Below are 26,955 nucleotides of genomic sequence, written 5' to 3' on the forward strand. Positions count from 1 at the left end.
TTTGCGTTTGGGATCGTTATCCCGTTGAATGATCCAACGAAGTGACATCTCTTCTTCAGCAAATGATAACATATTAAGCTCTAAAATTTTCCGTTATTAATAACGAGTGATTTTTCCTTCTACCAAAACCAACGGTCCAGTCTTGCGCCGAGAAAAACACGTCCAGACCATTGAGAAACCGTGTTTTGCAGTAGGAGTTTGGTATTTACGATTGAACTTTTCTCCTACTGGGCGTCATACAGAAACTCTATCATTAGAATCAAACCAGTTAATCTTATTCTCGTCACTCCAAAGGGAGTTATTCGATTTTTCCGTAGTCCGTAACAAGTGAGAATTTGCAAATTTCAGACGGGCCATCTCATTCTCTTTCGAGAGCAGTGGTTTTTTAACAACGACTCTACCGTAAAGTTCTGCAGTCCTTACACGATATTTTATAGTTCTATTAGTAAGTTCAAGATTAAACCGTGTAGTGATTTCACTTCTGATTTGTCTTGATGTGTTTCGCAGATCTTCGAGAAAGATTCGTATAATGATTTTGTCTATTTTGAATGTAGTTTTTCCTACGGTTTTGAACACCATCTTGACTGCCAAATTTATTTCAAATTTTAGACACGGCACTCTGGGTAATATTTAAATTTTTCGCCACATCACATTGAGTTTGACCATTGTGATAAAGCTCAACTACTTTTGGGCTAAACCGAATTGGAAAATTAACGTGTTTAACTATAATTATATCTTAACTCATTTAAATTGTAGCAACATTTTGGGACATGAATCGAAATGAAGGCAATAAATCGCAAACAAAATGATATTTCATACTTTTTTCCAAGCAAAAAACTACAATGAATCAAGAAAATTAAAGCTTGATAGCAGCTATGTCAGGAAGAGTACATGTTTGACTCACATAAGCTAAGAAATATTTTGAGCCGGAATTTGGAAATTTGAACTATTTCTAAAAATAGTGAATAAGATTTGAAAAATATCCCATTCCTTTTCAACCACTGACCTTCATTGTGTCATCAAAATTAGATGTCTTATTATTCATGGGAATTCTGGGTCAGCTAATCTTGGTTTATGTAAATGCATATCTGCAATACAGACGTGACTTTCGGTAATATTTGCAAAACTACTTTTTCTAATTTTTTCCATTTATATAGGTACATATTGGCTGATTCACTTTAAAGATAAGAGACCCTAATTGAAACAATTACAATTCAGAAGACAATAACAGAGAACTAACAACGAACGAAACTGCTTTAAATAATTATCCTACAAAATTGCGTCGGAAAATTCCTTGAGAAAATTATTTTGGACAGACGTCACATATAACTCACAGTGATAATAAACAACATTAAGTTTTATGTGAAGCTCCTATAAAATAAGCAAATCGTAAAGAATTCTTTACACAAGAATAATAAATCACAATTGTTGCCAAACCTTAGCGTTACGATGCTACTTTGGTAGATCAGAAGTTGTTAGGAGAACTATGCTGTAACTCTGGATGATAGCGCTGTTAATCGCAAAATCTCTCTTGGTCTTGACGTTTATTTTGTCTGTAGATTTGGGAATTTTTTTAAAAACAACCAGCTATCGGTTAATTTATCCTCGATTTAATTAAATGGGTTAACCTGAGACAAATTAATAAAGATAAAGACTGATTAATGACTGCGAGGTTAATCGGCTATTTAAAGAATCGGATAATTTAACTCGCGCTTATTTATTTGTTACATGCTTCGTGGCTTTTGACATTGCAGCATTTTTCATGAAAATCGCACAAAATTATTGTCGTCACGTCCGAAAATAAATTGGTACTACCGGCAAAGTGTCTAAAATTGAAACACCTATGAATGTTTGCTCATTTAAAAAAATATAGTGTACAGGGTCTCCCAACAGTGAGTCAAAGTTTATCGTGGGTAAATCTATTTCCAAAAGTCTACAGCAGCCGCTCGACCAGCGACCGCTATGTACATATACGGTGCCGTCCTGGAATTCTACACAGAACTGCACAGAGATTTTACGGTTAACATTGGGGTAGGCAAAATAATTTCATCGATCACTATGATTCGCAAATAATCACGGACGAATCTCTCTTGTTCACCCTGTAGTTCCGTAGGTATTTAAGATTACGCATCTTTAACCGAGTCTTTGCACTGCATTCATTAAATGATCCGTCCACAACGATGCCTATTCCCATGCTTGTCGATATTTCCCAAAACTACCACATGTGGATGATTTGCCAGGAATTGTAAAAATGGTGCGAAATTCAAGTAATTCGATTAAATCTTTCGAACTGCGGCTCGTGTAAGTTAGAACACGGAAACTTATATTTAAACGAAGAAAAGCTATCGGAAAAGATAATTTTGCTATGTAAATTTGCGATCAGTGCGAAATTTACGCAAATCGTTGAAATCAGTCAATTCAACAAATATCCCAGAATGGTCAGAAGTCATGTAAAAATGTGAAATTAACTATACCGGTCAAGTTTATCCAACTGGACTTTGTAGAAGTTGGCAACAAAAATAAATTGCATTTAATTGAATTAAAAAGCTGGAAACGATTATTTTTCTCTGAAACCATACGATTAATGCGAAGTTTCTGAATGTGTACAGCTGGTAGTGCTCGTTTCTGTGCTAGAAATATTTGAAAAAAGCACGTGGTCTGACCCTAAAGAATTATTTCGTTTCAAATAGGACATTCAAAGCTTGCGTGATAAATCATCCTTTTTATTTGAATTTTCATCAATGTGCCCTACCAGGATACAGTATTACCTAATTTCAAACCCGAAGTGTTTCAAAATGGCTTATGCAACAATGTTCTTACTGCACGTCCATCTAGAACTACAATGTATCAAATTTTGTGACACGATCATCGATAAATAAAACCGCAAATTACTAAGTTTCATACTTTTGCAACTAAAACAAAGTACGATTCAAAGTGATTTTCGAAGTTTAAAGCCTTCGTGGGTCATATTCTGGTACTAAATCAGGAAAATTGGAAGGACAAAGTGAAAGGGACAGGGTCCGGGGCCAGTATAGTTAAGCCCGGACCACAATAAGCGCGATTACAGTTCTGTGTCACATTTAATCTGCCTGTTCAAACAGAACCGTTTAATTAAGGGATGTGTTTGGCCCGTAACTTAAACACAAGTGTCCGCAAGGCGCGATCCAGGATCGGGCTTAGGCGTCCTGGGTAAATAACTCGGACGAGGACGGGCGCTTAGTAGCCGGAACTTGGGTATAAGTTTGTTATACCTACTTGGGATCTAAAGCTAATTATAGAAAAAATTATTAAGGAAATTCCATCCCCGAAGCCGATATTAATCCCCTCTTGCTTTCTCTCATTCCCTAGGGATTTAGGAAGGACATAAAATTAAAATAAGTGGACTTATATCGTGTCCCCGGACAAAGCGTGCCGGGCTTTTAGCCGATGCCAATATTTTAAACTAAATAAGTTGGAGGGGACCCTGAAGGGCATCTTTACGCACTACGTGCCATCTTAATCCTTATTTATAACGGAGCACTGTGACTGACAGCCTGACTTATGGTCCATTTGGAAAAACGCTATCAGGGAGAGTTTTGTTACACTTCGACAGGTTTTAATAACTTTATTGAATTTCCTGTTCCATTTGAGCGTGACTTTTGAGGGTCGAAACCTTTTTAAGTTTCTTACCCTTCCGCTACATAAATCGCCGTATGGCGATATTTTTCCACGGTTGTATTTTTTCACACGTAACCCTTTTGAGTATAAATTACCTGTGATGCGCAGGTAATTTTTTCTGGCCCAAAACCGTATGTTCTATTTGGTGACCGAAACGAGGGGTGGAAAACTAATAAATTTCACATCGAACACACAATGGGATCTATCTGTCTGTTTGCAGTTTTACTTTTATTTTGTAATTCGAATCTCCGTCTAATGGATACAATGAGACCGATATAACGGATTTTGAAGAGTGAAATTTATATGTGTTTATCCTTGTTTTCTTTTAAGGGATTTGTGGGGTGTTTTAAGAGGAATGGCTGATTTATTTTTGTTGATTGACTTCAATGAAAAAATCCCCATACAAGTTTTTAGGCCCTTTCAGGAAAAAAATTATTTTTGCCATAAGACATTCTAGATAACCCTAATTGATACGTGATATCTATAATCCTCTAGTTTGACAAGCGAATTTATATCTTTCGCGATTCGTGAATTTGTCTGCAGCCTGTACTAAAAACTGCCAATACCGAGTAACTGAGTGTCGTTTACTTTTGTAACAAATTTTATCCGTAAATCTCTATAAAATTATATTTGTTTTCAATGTGTTATTCATTAAATTTAATTAGAAACTAAACATGCGTCATTTTTGTTTATAAAAAAAAACTGCGACTTTGCGGCATCTGTCTCTATATCAAATAGTGAATTTATTGTGATATTAGGTAGTAAGGAACAAAAATACTAAAAAAAACACAAAAGAAAGTTCAATAATACAATTTTTGTGCAGATCTAAAATAGGATTACTTTCTTACCATACATGTTAGAACCAGAAGGTTTTAATCATATAAGCAAAATAAGTTGTTTACGTCACAATTACAAAAGGTGACTTTTTACGGTAAGAGTTTTTTTACGAACGAAATAACATCAGGCGTCCTGTCCGGAAAATGTCCACGAGAACTCTAAGACTGTAATAACACCTTGTCGTGCGTATTATTTTATGTTATACCATAGCCCAATCTACAAACTATTTGTATTTTAGATAAAAACAAACAACGTTTCTTGAAATGATACGAAACGCAATAATAGTTTATAGTTGTTGTTCTGGCGCAGTCGAACACAATAAGGTATTTATCGAAACCTGCTAGTATCAGATGCATTTGTTATTTATTGCATTAATACATGGTTATTAACATACAAAAAAGTGAATACTGCAACATTTCAAATTACCTGTAGATTAAATTTTGAGCCAATCATGACGGCAGCAACAGAAAAACTTTCAATTTAAATAAGAGAGTAGTTTCCTCATGATCTTTCCGAATTTGAAAGAAATTGAAATTCTCCGAACCAACCATTTTGTATCGATTTCAGGTAAAATGTGAACAATGCCATCGTCGACAGGGGCGTGCGAGGGTGCCTGATGCTGGTCAGTGGTCCACGAGGGCAAACCAATCACCACCCGTCCTGACAGCTTCAAATTCACCCTCCCCTATTCATTTTTTGGACCCCTCGCCGGTAAAGTTTTATGTCGCTTAGAATAGGTGGATACGGGTTTGGTTAAGGGTCGGTTTTTACTTAGTTTTATCGTTAACTGAGGGATAGACTTGCAGGAGTGCTAAATCACACATGTACCTAGAAATTGATTAGATTTCTTTTGTGAGATTTTCCCCAATTTATGGTTTGATTGGGTTATATTTAATATGTTCTAAAAAAAGGAATTTATTAAGGCACCTATATCTTCGTTTATTTGACTATACATATTACAGGAACGAAGACGCTCGGTTTTATACCAAACCTGTCTCTGGGCCTATCAAAATTAATCACTATTTAGACCTCATCTCCTCCCCTCCTTTTTCTCTTTCATTAGTCAAACACTGCTGGACATTGGTGGACAAGGTGTATAGTGTGCTGGCAAATTTAAGGGAATATCGTAAAATTTTTTAAGTTAGAACAAAATGCATACACCCATTTATATCATTAAAATTATATATACCCTCCACCCTTAAATAGCACGCCCGTCGCTTTTACGTCTGTTTACCTGAGAACCAGTTTTTGCCCATAATTCGCCTGGAGCATGGTGTTCCCGTATCATTTATAGGCTTATTCATTTTTCCGTTTCATATTAAAGGTTGAAGGAATCCCGGTCGACGGTGGCGTCATCTGTGGTAGCGTAGCAAAAACTAGAAGTAAACTCTAGCCGAGGCGCAAACCTGTACAACGGGGCCCGTTTTTTGAACGTTTGAGTAGGTTTACATGGTTTGAGCGTTGATGGTGCATACGGGTGGGTAGGTTTACAATGGTGGTTAAGAGAAAGTTTTAGAAGTTGATTTATTTATTAGATGAGTTTTATTACATTATTACATTGAGACATTTGCAAACTGGACTTATAATTTTTTTTTATAAACTTAGGTGTAGGTGGATTCTTGGATAATCATATCGAAGAGTCATTTTAGATTTTTTTCAAGTCAAGTATTATTGTTGCGACACATCAGAAACCGCTACATTTTGTATCCTTTTTAATATGAAGATTTTTCCGTTCTAAATAATTTTTTTTAATTCCTTAAAGAACAGTTTTTAGTTACAATGGAGTATTATTCGGTACTATAGTGTTCTAGCTGTAAACTTTTCCCAATTTCTCTATAATTTACTCTTCTCCTTTCATCCGGCAAGTCTACAAGCTAAATTTTGGCGGTGATTATTAGTCCGTTATAATAGAATTCCATTACGGAAGCTGTGAATAATAAATTACGGGTCCGCCGCCCTGCAGGACAGCCACGGGGGTAAACGGAGAGCAGGAAAGGGTGAGCGGCCATGTTGGTCCGGTGGTGCGGACATGCCGCTGCCCCTGGCTACAATCCGCACTTCGGGGTTTTAACTAACGATTTCAGAGGCAGGGACGGATTAAGGCTAACTTGAACCAAAATCTTTTTGGTGGGGTAGGAATTCAGCGAATTAAGCGACTCCTAAAATTCGGGTATAACTAGATAAAGGAAATGTGTGATATGCAAAACAGAGCCGTCGAAAACTCCATTAGAAACGGCGCGGCTTTACCGTCCGCCTGTTCCTCGCTGCTTTAGTCAAATTTGCCGGGTTAGATTGCCTTTTCGAAATTATTGTACAAATTGCAATAATGCATGCATATTGGCAATCGGAACTGTGCAGTCCTACTGCGGAGTTCCTCTTCCTTTTGCACGTAACTTCGTTACAATTAATTTTAAGTTTACGCTCTGCTTATAGTCTCTCTATATGGTTAAGTTCATATTTAGTTAGTCTGCCGCACACAACACAAAGCAGGAAATGGAAATTTTCTCAAAATCAAAAGGTGTGAAACTATAAGTTCATTATTATAGAAACACTCAATTGTAATCCCAATCAGGAATGATTCTTTAAAAAAAATGTCATGATCTGAAGCAACATATACATTTGCAAACAAAGGGCATATACAATGTCGTCGCCGTTACGCAATCGGGAATACGTAATCCATTATATACATATGTATATTGGTCTACGCCCAATGTATACGTGATTATTTTTATCAGTTTTCAGATAGAGATTTCATATGATTCGTAACTCTTCATCAGTTTGAGGTATTTTATGCTAATGAACTGTGTGGCCTCGTAACAGTCCTTTACTGCAACCGGAGGTCTATTTTGACCCACTCAGTGTAATAGGTGTGCCTTACTGGTCGTCCTCCATACCTACTTAACCGTATAGAGTGAGCTTTCTCCTTCAATGGACCCGCCGAGAATCTCTCTCGAAGTGTACTATAACCGGTAGGTTGTCCCAGTGCTCTTGCATGAAATCTCATCTTGTTTCATCCGTGGAACTCCCCTTTTGCCCAACAGGGGGATATCCCCGGTACTGACTTCATCATCTTTTATCTCAAGTCCCAAATGACCGGTCCATATCAGCAAGAATCTTCCTGATACAGGATTGGGCTATATCTATAGTTCTATCTATAAAGGCCAAAGCAATCAAACCTATAGGAAAAACATAAAACTTTTATTCACATAAAATTTAAGATATCGCTTTTTCGGAAAGATTCTACTTTTGATGCTTGATAGTTGCCATGAGGCCCCTGGTGGCAGCGTACTACTTGGGTGATTACGTAGTGCTGACCTAACTAGGACAGTAACATTGATTCTTTAAAACCATGATTCTATTTTACGTTAACCAATAGAACTATGTGAACTCTTCTGCCTGCGTTCGGGATAAAGTTGATTTGATTAAAAACCATCAAGGAAATTTGAATTTTTTACATTAGAAAATTGTTAGTAGGGCTATTTTAATAAGTTCAATTTCATCTTCTAGGTGAGGTTTAAGTTTCAATTCATTACAAAAATTTAGTTTTATAACCTATCGTAAACTCCAAACTGTCTAAACATCTATTTAAATAAGTTTATAACCTAAAAACTAGGTTATTTTATGGCTCTTGGGGAAACGCGAGTGAAAACTGATATGAAGAGATTTCAGTGAATATTATTAAATTAGAGGTGATGAAATATGTTCGATTTGTGTTTAATGATCTTCAATGATAACTCAAATGATATTCAGCGGATCATACAGAAAAGAATGAACTAAAAATGTATATAAGTACAATTTTTTTCAATATCAATAGTTTGAACTCAATTTTTTTTTAAATATGCTTTGTTTTGAGATAAGAACAAAATAAAAAATTAAAAAAAAAAAATTTACAACGAACACAAACGCCATTAGTCTACGCAAATTAAGATAAGAATGAATTATTGAACAAACTAATGCACCATTATTTCACGGTAAACATTAAAGGGACCTATGTTTTATTTTTTTAATTGGGGTCTTTAAAATTTAAATTGGAAAAAAAGTGCTATTCAATGCTCGAATTGTATTCATATTCCATCGGACTTAATTAGGTACCTTCGTGTGTTAAATCTCTTGAATATGCTACGTTGGGACGTTGCGACGTTTTTAGACCTTGGAAGGGACTTGGTCCCTAGGTGTGGGTCTTTTGTCTAATGAGACAAACGTTTTGTAATATAAATTTAGACGTCCCGAAATCGACTGAAAGCACGGAAATGTAAAAATGAAGCAGTACAAGAGTTAAACTATCTATAAAAAAATTAAGCAAACTGAAACTTAGAAGCCGGCTGCGAACTGTCCTGATAATGTTAAATTGCTAATATTTCAATCCAATAGCATCGATATCATGTGGCGCCTTGCGATTTCCGTTAGGTATAAATTTTTGCCACAAATAGGAAGAAAGAGACATTTATTTAAAAAAAAAACATTGAAGAAAATCGTTTTTTTTTTCTCTCTACAGCAACTTCTTAAACGTGTTTTGTGATTAATTTTATTTTGCTTCTTTATAATCTACATTATTTGTTTGTAGTTAATTTGCCTTTTGTTATTCCACTTTGACTTTTTCGTGTTTATTGTTCCTTTTTTTTTATCGATTTGCGAACCTAATGTTGTAGTATGACCATGAAGGTGCCAATCAGCGTCGAAACGTTTAAAACTATATCTCAAACGTTTGCACCAAAACTCAAGGACCAGTTCCCACGTAGTTTTGGCATATTTGCGAAATGTGATACTTATTAACCGTATCTACTTTTGGACAGTCCTATCGAACGTTAATTTCCTACATATTTATCTAATATGTGACACGCAGTGGAATTGACTATTTATTATGATGGAATTCGAAATCTCCCGTCTTCCAATAACAAACCGAAATGACTGAAACAAATCATGGCTTGGAGAAAAATTACTAAATACGAAAGTACACAGGAATATTTTGAAGCCGCGAGGAGATACTTTCAACAAACCCTGAAATCTCGCTTCTCGCGGGAAAACTATTCATTATGTCGGAACTCTAATGTTTTCTTTAATCATGGACTAGTTGAAGTAGTTTTGATTTATCTAAAGTTGAAGCTCAAAACGGGATCCTAAGACAATTAGATTATTCCTGACGTTGGCGGCAACCACGTTAGAGCGGGTAATCATTAGAGAAGCTCTTAGAAGAGAAAATATTAGTATAGAAGCTGCAACATAAACTAAACTATACGTTGAGCAAACTTGAGGTCCGAAACTCTCTTGTGCGCTTGGGAGTGCCTGTGTGAATACGAAGAAATTTCGCTTAATAATGTGGGGAAATTCGAATTTAAAGTTGAAATAAGAGCCTAGAGGTCAGAGCAACATCGCAATTATTTATCAAGGGTCCGTCAGAACGGGTTTTTGGGGGGAACGGGGCGGAGTTCTCCAAAATTACAGCTAAGGAGGGTGTAAGGGTTGCAAAACCTATGACCCTTCGTACTCGAAGGGTTAAAACTCTTAATGGTTTATGTTGCAACTTAAGACGAAGACCCGAATGGGCCTTGTGATTTATAAACGCGTTTTAGGCGGTTTCCCATCGATTTTAATTAAAATCCTCAAAGATGTTGCACTTGATGGAAACACCCACAAAGGAAATGGAAATCGTTAGATATCCATTTCCGTATAGGGACAAAATCAAATTTAAAGAGAATTTATAAGGAAATTAAGGCCTAAGGGCCACATGTGAATTATTTTGGCTCTACCAGCGGAGCTGGAACAAAAACGGCATGCATTCCTGGGGAAAATCCAATTTCATTTAAACAATTAACACAACAATTATCCGGCAACCGTGGAAGCAAATTCGGACGGTAGTTGTGCAAAGAAAAGGGACGATGGTGCTGTAAAGACGTCGCCAGAGAGCTCGAGGAATGCAAATCGCACACATACCGAGATAATTATTGTGAATAGCGTTCCTGATGAAGCGTCCAGCGACTCATAGCGTCGCATTCTTGGAAAACATACCGAAAATTTAGCCATTGATAGTGTCAAACCCAGACCTATATGTATGTACGTGCATGAAATTGGATGTTATGTGGTCATCTGGATGAACCGTGGACAGATCAATGATGTTAAAAAATTCCCCCACAATAAATAACCACCAGTTAATTAATATCCAAGTTGGTAACGTTATTAAACTATGGCGTCGAATGGCGTAGTTCAGGGGGAGAAGGTTTAAGATAACATGGTGTGAGCCTGTCGAATCGCCATTGGCGTGAAAACGCGGGGGCGCAGCTGATAAATGAGCCCGATACCGAATTGTTAACGGGGTGTTTGTAAATGGAAACGCTCATATCGGTGCACTTATCAATATGGAGAATGACAAAGCGGTTAATGCAAACTTTCTGCTAAGAGTTTTATCGCGTTGCCACGGCGAAAATGGTCTCAACAATTAGGGTGGATTTTTGCCGCAATTCATCCCAGCATTGAGCAAAGTTCAAGAAGTGACTTTTTTGATCATTTGAAATGATATTTCCATATGCGAAAAATACGAAAAGTTCTAAAGAATGCGTTTTTCTGTAGAGGGCAAAAATCTGATACCGCAACAAACCCACTCTTTATTTAACATAAACACAATATAATAATATTAAAATCGCTTTTACAAAAATCACGGTGATCGGGGGAAAAATTAATAAATTTAATGAGCACACGAGAATGTCACTTGATTAAGAACAATGCCATTAATGAAATTACGTCATGGTCTGCAACGCCACTTCCTTGACAATCCCTTGCTCCTTTAGAAGTTGCGTCAGCAAGTATACAGGGTGTTCATTCAACAGCTCCTCGGACTTCTCTGAGTTTACGTGTAATTTCATATAACAATCCATTGTGGAAGTGAATCTGAGGGTAACGAAGGTAACTTTTGAAATTAGCGGCAACGCTGCAGGGTGTTGGAAAGAAGCAGGTAGTCATGAAGTGTCATTTTGATAAATGGAATCACCTGCATTTTTTTCAAGTGATAAAATCTCTTGATCCTGTGTCAGTTCGTATACTTTTCCTGTCCTGAGACGCAGTGACTCGAGGCTATGACGTTTTAAAGGACATTTTGGACATTCGTCGTGCTTCGTAAAAAAATTTCAATCGCAGTTAGCTTGAGTTAAATTTCGATTATTTTAGGATGGACCGTCACGCAAGATCACTGTAGCAGGCACGGACATTCACTTAGCCAAAAATACGCATAGGATGTTCACAATAACGACTTTAACTTTTACTTTTTCAGCTTCAGTTTTCTCGATTTTTTCAAATAAGATGGAGTAGTTTTTATGACGTGGAACGAAAAAAAAATCACATTTTCTTCAGTTTGGTATAAAATAATGTTATATTTATATCAAATATTATTGGAATTGTGAATTATTCCAAGAAAACCTGCGATCATGGCTACGTGCCTGATAATTCAACATGGTTGCCATGCTTACCACGTTGTTTGTTTTAAGTTTTGGAAACTTATTGATCCCTTGATTAATTTCTTTTACGCCGATGGTAGGGTTTGTTACTAATGATAAAGTGATGTGCAGTTGGTTTTATTCTCCTAAGATACTCTTCTTTCTAAATTTTTTTTTCATGACTAACACTTCCTCTTTGTTCAAAACGCTGCTTTAGACTCTCCCCTTACATCAGGATGTCATCTCCTAGGAAATCGTTGTGCCGAAACGCTAATAAACAATTTCTATCGCGTGAACCAATCACATAAATCACACTAATAAGTTCTTGTTTAGAATACGTCATATTTATGGGGAGTTTTAAAATAAACAAAGTTCGAAGGAAGAGAAAATCGTAAATGAGCTGTCAGAACTTAAACTTAACGTAAAAACATCGAAACCATGGCAACGCATGCTTAACACTCGGGCACTTAACCGTGAATGCAGGTTTTCCCGAAGTAATTAGTAATTCCATTGACATTTACGATAAATAGACATTATTTTATACCAAAATAAAGAAAAGTGAATTTTATTTCGTCCTGTGTTACGAAAAACACACCAACCTATTTTAAAAAAATCTAAAAAATTAATGTTGGAAAAATGAAAATTAAAGTTGCTACTGTGAACATCCTGTATGTATTGTTGGTCAGATAAGTGTTTGTACCTGATAAAATGATCTTACATGAGACTCCACATCAAAATGATCGAAATTTGACTTCAGCTAAATGTGTTATCAATTTTTTATGAGGCACTGCAAACGTCTAAAATTTCTTTTAAAACGTCGTAGATTCGAGACACCACAATTTAAAAAAATTTAGGAACTAACACAGAATCGAGATAGGATTCTATCACGTGAAAAAAATGCAGGTAGTCCCATCTGAAAAGTTGACACTCTACGACTCCCTATTTTTTTAGAACACTCTGTAGGGTTGTCGCTAATTTTTAAATTTACTTTCGTTAGTCTCGTTTACATCCCCATAATTGATTTTTTAGGAAATTACAAATAAACCTATAGGAGCCCGAGAGGCTGTGAAATGGTCACCCTGTATAATATTAACGAAAAAACTGAAAATCACTGTATTGAAAATATTTTAAAAACAGTTAAAAATAGTATTTTTTGCAGAATGCGTTTTTGCCGTGGAAGAATTTAGAGCATTTGAATTGGCAAAAAGCGATTTGTAACGACAAAAAAATTGGATCGATCTCTTGTACCTCAGTAGGGCGCAGGTGGAGCTATTTATCAGTTAACCTCGAAGAGATATTTTAAATGAATTTATCGTATCCAGAACCTCCCAGGAGCAATTCCAAGTGTTTAAATCAAAAACTGTGAGGTTTATCGGTAATTCACTGAATTAAAAATATAATTTTGACCCTATGTAGAACGAAAACAAGCAGCTTTCGTATGAAACAAGTTTTGTTGACCCCGCTATAAATTTTGTAAGCTTTTGCTTATTGTAAGCTCTTTCCAATAAATTCAGAATTAATTGCGCGAGGACAATTTCAACATCTGAGATATTTTAAGTTTTCTATGTCATTGAAGAACTGATCTTCACTCCTCAACGCTGATATTTGAAGCGCAGTAACAACAAAATGAATATTTATGTATTCACATCGATCGGAGACCGAAGATTCGTTAAACTTAATAATCGCATCTTAAATTTCAGGAGGGCCTAAACAGGGCCCGAAATGCAGAAAGTTAGAGCGTGGTCGGCCCTCAGACACTTAGCGACGGACCCGAAACCTCTCCAACGGCGATGGCGGAGCGGCATCTCATTAGTTCTTGATTTTGAATAGGAATATTCTATGGGAACTTAATTTTATTTGCCGGTAAGTTTCAGGTTTCAAGGAGTTAAAGTATAAGAAATATCAGCACTCCAATCAGAACCAACTCTGATGTATCTATAGAGTGTATCTGCCACTGAAGTAAAATTATCGGGGCAATTCCTAAAGCTCACCCCTCACTCCCTTTCCTTCACCACTGACCACATTTGAGGCGAAACCGCATCAGGGCACTTCGCAAAAACTTCTTGCTCGCGGTTCCTGTCTGAGATTAAGTGAGTTTCAAGTTTAGGTCGGATTATATCGAGTGGCCCAAAGTGAGAATTCGATTTTTTCGAGTGCAAAATTTAATAAGTACAAAGAGAAATCACAGAGTATGAATTCTTCTACATAAATAAATAAATAATAAAGATAACTCCAGTAGTTATAATGTAGCTTTTCTTGTGACGACAGGGGTAGAATTAGGTAGGTCAACTTGATTCATTACCAAAGTGTCGACGTCAGAGTCTTCATCCTCAAACTCCTGATGAAACCTGCTGAGTCTGACTTTTTGGAGTGTTCTGTAGATAGCGCTATTGCTTCTCTTCAATTTTCGCCTTTGAACGCTTCCATCAGGAAAATGAGAATCTTTCAATTTGAAACGCGATTTTTTTTTGGCGCAGATGTTAATGCAGCAGGTCAGGACCATTCCTGTAATCACAAAAATCAGACCATCTTCTTTGCAACTCAACCCAACCTACCACAAAGAACTCCATATACAAAAATTACGCTCACGCTGATCCATGGTGAAAGTTGAATTACTTCCAACAATAAACTCTGTGATTCCTTAACGATTGTCTTAACATTTTCACACTTCACATCCTCACTCTCAATATTCCTAGTTTCCTGCTCAAAAATCCACGAATTCCGGGCTGGCTCCTCACCAGCAGGTGTGGTCTTCTCACTCATAATCATTTTTTCGAATTGATGCACACTATGGTTAATGGTGAAAGAAGTAGGAACATCAGCGCTGCAAGCGTCACTATAGAGAATCTCTCTGATTTTCACATAACTGCCCACCGTGATCATGTTCGGATCTTTGCAATTGAAATCGTTCCCATGCGTTTTAAAGATAGTGAGCTTAGGTAACGACTCCAAAAGGTCCACTTGCATGGTTTTTATATAGTTGTCTGAGATATCCAGGATTTTCAAGTTGGGAATTAGTTTGAAGGTGTTGGATTTGAGGGTTGTTATGCCGCAGCTGCTGATGTCTAAGACCTGAATTGAATCAAAGTTGCGGTAATAAAAAATTGGCTCGCCCATAAGAGTAGTTGTACCTTCAGGTTTTCGATATTAATCAAAGGTTCCTCGTTAATGGACCTTAATTTATTGCCCTTCAAATAGAGTTCCTCTAATCCAGGTAAGCTCCTAAACCACGAGTCAGTGAAGTATTCGATGGCGTTGTAGGAAAGATCTAAGGTTTTTAGGTTCTCCATTCCAGCGAAGGCGTTAAAGTGAATCTGTCGTATTGCGTTATGGGACAGGTTGAGTAGCTTTAGATTCGTTAGACCTAGTTCCTAAAGAAAATACATTGCATCGAACAACTTAAATCATAATTCAAGGCTTGTAGAGGGAAAATATATAGTTTTCTTTATTGCACGATTATTGCTATTTTCACCAGCTATAACTGGATTGAATTGAATTGTTTGCATGGTAATTATTTGCCTTTAATTGGTGCATATGTCTGAACGATAATAACCTGAAAATGCAACCTAATTGAGTCATAGATTTGGAGAAATCACCAAACGTTATATTGAAAATAACTAAAGATATACCGGGTCTTTCTGCAAAGTGGTTTCCTTTCCAAGTTTTTTTTGCAGGTTTTTTGTAAATAAAAGTTTGAGTTTTTGCTTTCGAATTATTCCTTAAATTGCCTGAAGACATTACGATGTTTTTATTTTCATCATTGATTCCGGTAGGTAGTATATGCAAGAGGTTGCAAAAACATTGGTCGCTCGAGGAGTGACAAAAAAGTCAAAGTTAGTTGATTATACCTTATATACCGGGTATAACACGAACGAATTCACAGCAAATATCTCACAACTACGTAGAAATTAAAAAAAAGTTTTAATAGAACACGTGGAGTTGTTTTGGAGCTATGAATTGAAGTGATAATAAAATATACAGGATGGCACATAAAGCTCGGACGAAAGAAGCTTGCAATTTTTTAACGGTAGACCCTGTATATTTTTGCATATTTGAGTTCGTAGTCGAAATCTAAGCACGTTTGATATAGAATATGCTATTCTTAAAATCTAGAGATAGTGAAATTATTAATGATAAAAAAAAAATTATTTTTGACGAAGTCCTTTTCACCACCTATTGGATAGGATTAGGCACATTATAGGTACGGAAAGTCGGACTTAACTCCACTAGATTTTTTCCGGTCAGGTTATCCGAAACGAGTTGTTTATCAAACCCACCAAATTAATTTAGAAGACATGAAAGGTCACATTTGAGAGCCTTGTACAGTCACACTTGATGTGATGTGAAAAGCTTGTAATGGAGAACTTTCTTGGACGACTTGAAACATATCTGGAATCTTAAGGAAGACAATTTGAATATCTTTAAATATTGCTTTCCTAATGTGATGATAAAAGGCAATTTTCTAACTGGGGCTTATTTTTTGTAAGTGCGAAAATAAATTTTTTAAGCACTCGACTGAAATACATTTCACAACCTCTTGATTTTAAGTATAGCATTTGCTATAACAAATGCATCTAGATTCCGACTAAGAATTCGAAACGCGAAAATATATAGGGCGTGCTGTTTAAAAAATTGCAAGTTTCTTTTGTCATAGCTTCATGCGCCATCCGGTATATTTTATGGTCACTTTAATTTGTAACCCCAACACAACTCTACATATTTCTATCAAGACCTTTTTTAAAGTTCCTACAGGAATGTGAGATATTTGCTGTAAACTATATCGTTGGACACCCTGTATTTTTTTTTTTTTTTTGATAGAGTGTAAAAGTAAATTTTCCAAACCTCGGGTCGAATACCGTTGGTTATGAATAGGGTCGAGGTTATCCGGATTGTCGCAGATAATTCTTTGGTTGGCCACAAAAGCATATAGATGAAGACTGAAATTGACCGTGTTGGGAGCAACATTCTCTTCAAAATATCCCCTACAATAAATTTCTCACAATGCATTACTAAATTTTCATAAGCAAATGAATATGATATTTGACCCGTTCGCAATAACAGCCAGAATACCTCATCTTATTCATTTCACCTATTTCCATCATGGCACAACACTCAATAACAATTTATTGCTTTGACCTGATTCATCTTTCTTTACTTGAAAAGCCACTTACCAGAAATGTCTTATCAGTTAATTCACTGATCTGATTCTGACCAACATCCAGAATCTCGGCTTGAGAAGGCAAACCCAACTCGATAGACACCAATTTCTTGTTTTGGCACAACGCCCTTTTCATGTTCAGATAAAGATCACAGGCACAAAACTCTGGGCATGGGATTTCTATTTGCCGCGCCTCCACTGAAGGGCCTACGGACCAGAGAAATACCGCCCATAATATACGGACGGCCTGGCTGACCATGGTTTAGGTGGGGAATAGCTGCAATGATCGGAACATCATTATCTTTTTCTCATAGATTTTATTCGCCTTATGCTTGTTTGAAAACTACTATCTTCCGCATAGACTGATATGGAAGTGAGTAAGGCGAGATAAGATAGTGTGATGATGATGATAAGAAAGAAATGCTTCGCTATGTAATGTTGCCGCGAATAACGTTTTTCTAGCCACCACTGAGACTAAGTTAAATTATTATTGGTTAATATAGGAAGGGCTTATCACACGAATTATAGAAATTGACATGATAAAGAACTTTTGCATTAAATATCATAGGTAGCAAAACCAGGCATCTTATTATCGACAACAAGGCTAATAATGGGTTTTCTGATAAAATTCAAATTTAACTTAGTGTTTTATTGTTTTTACGTTGTACTTACACATTGTTGCAGTTACAATAATTTTTTATAGGCATAATGTGAAGGTGACTGTTTAAGGAACATATTACATAACGGTCATTTTGACCTGGGCCCTTTCCAGGTAGCAAATCCCTCTTTCCTTTTTTACGTTTCGTAACTACGTCCATCAGCTACGTCCCACAATGGACTATGGTCAAAATGGTGGACGAATACTCCATATTGACCTTGAATTCTAAATTTTTATTTAGTCTGAAAGAAAAAAAAAGTTTTCGATCTATTTTTGCCCACAAAATGGCGATTTATTACTAATATTGTTAACGTGTTGAAATATTGCGAATACTAGGACTTTTGGGGTTTTCTGTTTCCATGTGCGGCTACGCCCTTCGTTCTTTATCGTTCCTCCACTGTAGCTACACGTAAGCGTACATTGCAATGTAATTTTTTTGTAGGCATGGCATGAAGATGGCTGTCTAGCGAATATATCAGCTAACGGTCATTTTGACCTGGTCCCTTTCCAGGTAGCAAATCCCTTTCGTCCCTTTCGCGACCCACAAATGAAATGCGGTGGACAAATGCGAACACATCCGTCCACCATATCAATTTTGAAATCCAAATTTTGAATAAAACCGAAATTAAAAAAAAAAAAACATTTCTTCCACCTTTGCCTACAAAAGACTTATTTATGATTAATATCAGTAATGTGTTGACAGTTGACGAATATTAGGGCTTTTGTGGCTTGCTCACTCCCGTGTACGGCTGCGCCCTTTGACCTTTACACCCAGGTGATGTTTAGGGCCACCCCGTTTAAATCCAGTTTGACCAGTGTACAATTTGCTGACATTGGGTTTTAGTGTATATTAAAAGGTGCTCTACCAACTAAATTTCTATTTAATCTGTTGCTGTCGATGACTGTAGGTGAAATTAACAAGCGAATAGTAATTAAAACCGTTTCGCAAAACATCAAGAGGGGCACCCAAGTTTGCTCGCATTGAAAAGTTTTGTATGTAAAGCAATTCCCATTTTCGCGGAGAGCCCATACATCTCTCTCAACAACTGCTTCTATACACTCAACTTAAACAATGTCCCCGAAAGTGCACGGAGAGTTGCTTTGGTCTGCGTTTGTCATGTACGCCGGACTGGGGGGTTTGGGGGACAACCTGAACCCCCTGAAGGGTGTAAGTTTGAAACCTCGCTTGGTAACTCGCTTGTAGTCCGGGAGAGATCGCCTCGTATAAGGTTTGAAGGTGCTGTTTCACATCATTTAATCAGTTAATAACTAGAAAATATTTTTGTCGTGTAAGGACTATGACAGCAAAATCAACAAAATGTAATGATAGTGCAAGTTTGCACGGTTTCGGACCTGGACAATCAATAGCTGTTTCTGAAGTAATTGGGGCCGTTAAATCTGAATTTTTGAATTGTTCTGTAAAATTGTTTCTAGTTTTAGAGATTTTTGAGAAATTCATTTTCTACCATTTTTAACACATGTATTCGATTAAAAATTGTAAATTACAAAAGAAAGTCAGTTGAACCGAATCGCTTGTATTGTTTCGGATTCGTATCATGCATAAGAGTCCAATAGTAGTCGCTCAGCATCTCATCATCTCAAAATCCTTGATACCATCTTTCGATTTTTGCAATACCTTGGTGTACTCGTTCTCCTTGCCTGTCGCTCGTGTTATCTAAGTTTTCAGGAAAAAAATCCAGAAGAGAATGCAGAAAATGTTTTTCGAGAGACATTCGAGCTCCAATTTTGTGGTAATTTTGCAACCAATCTTAGACTGTTCGCTTAAAAGGCTAATATTTGTGGTTCCCAAGAAAACTCTTAACACTTAGAAATGATGCCCATGCGGCCGCTTCATGGGTTGTTAAACATTTTGTAAACTCTTTCTCCGCTATTAATTTTCGAATATCGAAGCCGACAAATATTTCTTCTTAACCTTTTGCGTATGACAACTTGAGAAACAACTTAATTGAATACTGAAAAACCGGTCCCTCACGGTTCAGTGTTTTCGGCAAAATTCTTGATCGAACCAAGTTTGATGACGCAGATGACCACATGAAGGTGCAGATGGCCCTGCGATGTTGCATATAAAAAGACGGTTCACGTTCCAAACCAAAAATAAACCGTTCCGAATATGATAAATTAAGTGATCTGTCGAGTGGCGCAAACTTGAAGACTAAAACTAATCATGATAAATAAATTGCACATTTGGATTCGTCATATCAAATAACGCCGAAAATTGTTCTTATCTGCTGCTATCCAAAAGTTCACCGGAATTTGTAACTTGTGTAATTAATTATGAGGGTAGCGTCATTTTGAGTTGGAAATATGTCCTATGAAGTGGATTATTCAGTTATCCTTTTATTCTATTTGGGAAGTGCACATTATTCTCAGTTAAAACTAAATGAGAATACCATTCACCCTTTACTAAAGGTACAGACGAGAAACCTTTGTGGATGTTGCGGCGTTAGATCTGACATCATCTCTACAACCTAGAGAAAATTGAGTTTGTGAAAAATTATCATCACTCAAAATATCGTAACGTTCTGTTCAGAGTATCCTGGAAATTCAATAAGTGCTAAATTCGTGATTCTTACAGAAAAACTGATATCTCATTGGAAAACAGTTAGATGAAATCGTATGTGAAAATCGACCTAAAACCGCAATTTTGAAAATCGCCACTGCCAAATCTCATTGCAGTGTTGTTTGTTTATTCCACAGGCCCCCCGCACTCCTCAGAACCCTACAGGTCATAAGGTCATTATGTACACTTACTCAGTAAGCATACAGGATTATTGAAAATTTTATACAAAGAACTTGAGAGCGCATTTTTGAGGTCAAAATCAGACTTTCTTCCTCTAAATGTGAGTCCGAAATGCCTAGTTTCCGATAGACAGGGTGTTAAATACAATCGTTATCAAAATTTATAGAACGCTATTACCGCGTATTTCGACACTCCTACGCGTTTTCTGACAAATTTGTTGAAATCTGAAATTGTCAAGGATGATGCGGCGGAAAGTAGATTGTTGCAAAATTTAAAAAATACTCACATTTATCGAAATTTAATAATAGTGTGATCGAAACAACTTTGGAAATTTTAAAAACGAGACGAAACGTACTAAATTTCAGCTAAACCAAATTGTCAAAGAAATTCGACAGGAAACGCGCAGAATTGTCAAACTGTCTCGTCATAATCCACTGCAAACTTTGATAATGACAATACTTTAACACTCTGTATATCGAAAGCTAAACATGCGCGAACCCACGGGTATGGGACGAAAAAGTCGTATTTTGACCTCAAAAATATAGCTCTGAATTTTTTACACTGGATTTTAAATCACCCTGTATAGTAATTCTAGAATTAAAAAAATCGAATCTTTCGCCAATAGTCGAATATTTATCCGAGAGCTGGATTAGGCTGGCGGTCTCCCATCCTAATATAAATAAGGACTACAGAATTTTTCAGAGTCACACCAATATCGCGAACAATAGCCCTTGTCACCAACCCACGAACCCTCCTCCGAACTTTGGCCATAATTAAAATTTCTTCGTCGATTCGCCAGCATCATCGAAATCGATTAATCCTCTCTGTTTTCCTTTCCCGGACTACATATCGAAATTCCAGTCGTCCGAGTGTCATTACAAGCAGCGACCACGTCCCCGCGCCCCGCGGGCCACTCCGGGTGCCCCCCGGAGAGGGTGAAACAAAAGACGGAATAATCCATAGAAGCCGCTGACCAATGGCGTGGAGGCGGCTTTGTATGGACTACTGCTCTCGACTTGCCAGGGGTGTTCATTTTCTTAATTGCCGAGGGTTATGTGTAGTTTTTACCTTTGAGGATTTTTCCCCGTATCAGAGAGTTTCACTGGAGACTGGAGAACCTAATCAAATGAACCCGGTTCCATCGGGACGGGGAGTTTGTAGACGCGGTTTTTATTGCTTTTTTCCGTTTCCATTATAGCTCACGTCTTTAACGCTTCAGAAAATATGCTTTGATCAAATAAGCTCCGGTTCGTCGGTTACGTTTCACTGGATGTCTGTCTCCTTTGTCCGGTCGCTGTAAAAATATAATAAAGATCGGAAAAAACCGGACGGAAAAATCGCGCGGAAGTGACACTATTCGTCCAAAGGTATATTAATTAATCGACAGTCGTATGCAGTGTGTCCGGGAATGAGCTGTCCAGTATGGAAGGTCTCGTGAACGGGAATAGATCCAGACTTGATTAAAAGGGAAAAAAATTTTATATTCCCGGGAGTAGTTTCACGATGCAAATAGATATGCAAAATAATTGTCAGTTTTTCAGTAAATAAACCGAAATGTACGAATTTATTTAGCATTTTTCATCGAGTTGTAGTAAAAAACACCTGACGTCCTTATTTTAGACACATTATATAGAAGTCTTATATAAAACACAAATTTCCACAGTCCCTGCGCTCATTTGGCAAGATAACTTAATTTTCAGGTTGAGAGAACACGATAAAAATGGGATGATGGGTCATGGGTCAGAAGTTAGTGGACATAAACAAGTTTTCAAGGGATGCTGTGACATGCGGACACGCGTCTGCGTTTAACCTTTGATCTATAATTCACGGGATGCTGGAGTGAGAACCAGTTTCAGCATGGCATTTCGGCATCCTATTGAAAAACCACTTTGCACGCATGGTGGGAACAGTAATGTAACTCATCACCTGTATTTTAATTCGTATTAACTTTAGAAGAAAACCTTTCTGGTATGAGATGGTTTTGGTGGTGGAGACCTTGTAAGGAATCAGGTAAAACACACCGCAAAATAAATATTTATTTACAGTGTCGGAGAAAAGTATTTCGACACCGATTCATTTGGAATACAAAATTTTCCAAAACCGAAACTATTTATTGGACTTAACTATGCATACAGGGTGTCCCGTAAGTCAACAATCTCCCTTGGAGGGGATGGACCAACCCGAAATAAATTGGTTTAACTAAACTTGTGTTTGTCCAAAAGTTGATAATAACCAAAATACAGGATGTCAAAGGTTAAAAAAATATATCGCATTTTATTTAATACATTTCCACTACTTCGAACTAATTTCACGAAGTTTCGTATTCGGGAATTTCTTGAGATGATAAAATCAAATTTATCGACGATTTCGGTGCATTTTCTAGAGGGCGCCACAGGCGGCTATTAGGATTAATGCCAAAACTTTTTATGCCACGGTGTATGCCATTTTGGACCAGATAAATCTTTTCTCTCACAGTTCGGACTTAAAAAGGGTATACTTATTGAAGTCGCTAGAAGAAACGGTTTCCGAGAAAGAAGCATCTAAAACTAATAATTCATGCGAATTTATTGTCTATTTATAATTATTGCTGTTTTATTTCTTAATAAATGTATTGCAAATTTATTGCACAAGAAGCTCATTGTCAAATTATTTCAATAATTAAGATTTTAAATGACATTCCTGTTACTTTCTAACGAATGATACTTATTTACCACTAAATGAAATTCAAATAATATACTCAAATTGCTTGCCAACCAGTTGGATGCAAGCGCTAATAATATAACAACAATAATAATAATAATAATATTAATAATAATAGTAATAATAATCATCATTAAATTTGAATTTATCATTTCAAGAAACTCCCGAATACGAAGTTTCGTGCAATTAGTTCGAAGTAGTGGAGAAATATTAAAGAAAATGTGATTTATTTTTTGACCTTTGACACCCCGTATGAGGGTTATCATCAACTTTTGGGCAAAGACAAGTTTAGTTAAATCGACTGACTTTGAGTTGGCTTATACACCCTCCAGGGATATCGTTGACTTACGGGACACCCTGTATATAGAAAGTAAATCTCCAGGCTATATTTTTTAAAAATATTATATAACTTATTAACAAAACAAAAATGTGAAACGGCAAAAATTATGCTGAAACAAGTATGAAATGCAATAGGAAAAAAGTATTTAGACAAATTCTACGAAGTATAACAAATAAACAACAAACAAATGTTCCAATATTTTGTCGGATATTCTTGAAACTTTATAACAGCTTTTAACCGTCTTGGCATAGAACGAACTAAATTTTTAGGAACTTCTCGGGCGATGCTCATCCATGCGTCCATTAACTCCCTTTTCAAATCGGTACGGCTGTGTCTGGGTTTTTTGTGAATTTTTCTGTTGAATTCTTTCCACAAATGTTCAGTAACATTCACGTCAGGTGACTGCGGGGGTGTTTCTAATTCATGGGGAGTATTGTAAAGAAGCCATTCCCTTACTAAACGCGATTCATGCTTAGGATCGTTATCTTATGGAAAATGATAACAATCTTTTAGATTCAATTTAATGGCGTTTTGACGGAACTCATTCTTAAAAATGGCTAAATAACAGTATTGGTTTATAATAACATCTAGGAATACAAGATTTCCAACACCGTTAGCCGCCATACATCCCCGTACCATCACATTACCTTCTTCGTATTGGACTCTAAGCCAAAGATTTTCCTTATTCAGAGCTGTATTTTTTTTTCTCAAAATTAATTTTCGCCCATCCGATCCCCATACGCTAAATTTACGTTTGTCAGAAAACATAATAATTTCCCAAAATCCATTCGATTTGCGTTTATGAGCATTTGCGAAATTAAATCTCTTCTTTCTATTCGCACTAATAATTGTTGGTTTACGACGAGCAGTATAAGCTTTGAAACCCTACCTTTTTCGTTTTGTTTCTCACGCTTCTTGATGTTACATACTTCTCTGTTGCAGATTCCAAATCTCCATCGATAATTCTTGAACTTTCAAATGGGTTCTTGTTAATGGTTCCGACAATGAAGTGCCCATCTCTGTCGTCAAGTGTTGAAGGCCTGGCGGCTTGTTTCTTATTTTTGATTCTGTTTGAAATTTTAAATTTGTTTATAGCATATGCCACTGTCGAAGGGTGTCTACCCATCAGTTTCCCCGTTTCGCTTGTACACTTACCGTCTTTATAAAATTTAATAACCAAATTTTTTCTTCATTTGTTAATTCTCTAGTTTTCGGAATCGTTATAAAAAATTTCAAGTTTCCATTATCTCAGTGAAGGAGCCACTGATTTTAAATGATGGTGGTAACAAGTCGCTACGAGTTGTCTGTTCCATAAGTAGCAAATACTTAAAAAACGTCATGCGCGTGTGCCTAAGTACTTTTTCCCTATTGCTTTTCACATCAATTTTAATATAACGCGTTTTTTATTGGTTTTTACATGTTTTTATTGCTAATAATACGCATTATTTAAAAAAAATCCGGACTCCGAAATTTATTTTTATATATTCATTGTTCAGAGCAGCCAACATTTTAAAGTTTTGAACATTTATCTACTTCGCCTAAAGTGGTGTTTAAACACTTTTTTCCGCAACTGTAGCTGCAGTTTAGCATGTACAGCTTCAAGGTCTACGTTTTTACATAAAAGGGATTGCCAACCAACTCAGGCGTACGATTCTTATACAGGTATCATCAGTTCAAGTGGAAACATAGGGATTGTGCAAGTGGGAGAAGAATCGCATAACGTTTTATGTGTCACCGACAAGGACCAACGAAGTGGGGTGAGCGGCTAACGGCTGACGTGGGCGGAGTGACTTCGATGTTTAGATTAGTATCGATTCTACTACCTTCGCAGCAACGGGAGTTTTTTTAAATATCAGATGTTCCACACAAATGATACACGTCTTTAGTCACGCAGAAGTCTAAGCCGAATGATTCACAAACCTTTGGTTGCAGGAATGGCACCGCCAGCAACCTTCGTTATCGGTTTCTACGTTTTTATTCCAATCAAAACCGCCGAATAAATCATTTTCACTAAACAAAATAATTCCGCATCTAAATATGAATCAGATCTTAATCAAATAAGATAAATAATTTATAATAATCACTACAAGTACAAGTTGATCATAAAGATATAAAGAACAATGGTAATCAATATTAAACAATAACTACTTGGTATTTCATATTCCTAAGCATTTCATAACACAGAGCAAGAAGCAGCAATATAGATGAATGTTAAAAAAAAATCCATCACTAAAACTTAGTGAAATTTCGAAACGGTACTGTCTGTGCCGCCCATGTCAGTCGCTATCCTTGCAACCCGCTTCGTTGGTCTTTGTCGGAGGCATATTAAACCGTATGCGGTCTTTCTCCCTCATGCACAATCCCTATGTTTCAATTTCAATTTTGTGATATCTGCATACGTATAAGCAAGCAAATAGTTATTGTCGAATAAAACACTAAATATGAAAATTTTTATTTTGAGAATCTGAGAAAACCTCCAGGAATGAAAAGGCGGGGAAACTCTTCGTATAAATTCTACTCAATAATATACATGCATATTCATAATGATTCCAATGACAATTACGCTGCTCCCGTGGAATGTTAAATGCATAATGTACAGGGTAGCCACGCGAAAAATCACACCCTCCCTCTAACTTTTTAATAATTTGAAATAAAAAAAAGAAAATTGCAAAAAGTGCTTGAAAGCTCATGTAGATTTCCAAGATTGTCAGCAGCTTTATACAGGATGTTTTATAAACGTCTGCCAACCCAATATTGCATTTTTTTGAACTAATTAAGCATTATTTTTTTTTACATATTCAAATTCTGCGTTTTATTACGAATGCAATGATAAATACTGCACCACAAATTTAACGTATCATTTTTTAAACTGAACAATTTGCTTTCGGAAATATTTATAAAGTGCACTAGAGATAGTAAATCATTGTTTTATAGCTCTTAAAACTTTTTCGCATTTTTTCAACGTGTTTATTTGTAAGGTAGCAACAATTGTTTACAAAATATTCAAAATTGTTACAGTTACTTTCATATGAAAGGCACCATGCAGTAATACTGACAATTAAGTCTTGTAATTTTGGCAAAATAATGCTTCATAATAGAATATCAAACGATCACAGTTTCACTAAAAAAGACAACGTCAATGATTTTTTTGTCGTGAACCTTCTAGATTTTTTATTCAATTGCTAACAAATAAAATAATATGGAATGGAAATATATAGTTAAGGAAGAAAAATTATATAATTTTTTGATGCTCCGTGTATTCACTTAGCTGTGCCTCTTATTGACTCCGTTAAGTCAAATTTATTAAAACTGGCGGTTATCTTTCTTTAGCAGATATAATTTTTTTTCTAAAATCATAAAAACGAAAATGCGTAAAAATTGAATATATGCGTTAATTTTGTGGTGCAGTGCATATATGTA

General features: G+C 36.4%; 1 protein-coding gene and 1 long non-coding RNA gene across 4 annotated transcripts in view; one reads left to right on the plus strand and one right to left on the minus strand.

The window, feature by feature from the left end:
- Positions 1–249: 249 nt before the first annotated feature.
- Positions 250–26,955, plus strand: part of LOC136342852 (uncharacterized) — a 32,931-nt gene continuing 6,225 nt past the window's right edge. Inside the window, exons 1-3 of one of the 3 annotated variants that reach the window (XR_010732698.1) lie at positions 250–445; positions 5,062–5,205; positions 13,619–13,781. This is a non-coding gene — a long non-coding RNA (uncharacterized lncRNA). Of the gene's footprint in view, positions 446–4,758; positions 4,818–4,902; positions 5,206–13,618; positions 13,782–26,955 lie in introns of those variants that run through there. The other 2 variants (XR_010732697.1, XR_010732696.1) reach the window with 2 other exon arrangements.
- On the minus strand, positions 14,047–17,555 carry LOC136342838 (matrix-remodeling-associated protein 5-like). The gene is made up of 4 exons (XM_066289049.1): positions 17,090–17,555; positions 15,050–15,289; positions 14,474–14,990; positions 14,047–14,423 (listed from the first exon to the last, which is right to left on the minus strand). The coding sequence occupies exons 1-4, from the start codon at positions 17,333–17,335 to the stop codon at positions 14,158–14,160; spliced, it is 1,269 nt and encodes a 422-aa protein (XP_066145146.1). The 5' UTR covers positions 17,336–17,555; the 3' UTR covers positions 14,047–14,157.

This window comes from Euwallacea fornicatus, chromosome 13, assembly GCF_040115645.1.
Source record: "Euwallacea fornicatus isolate EFF26 chromosome 13, ASM4011564v1, whole genome shotgun sequence".
Lineage (NCBI taxonomy): Eukaryota > Metazoa > Arthropoda > Insecta > Coleoptera > Curculionidae > Euwallacea > Euwallacea fornicatus.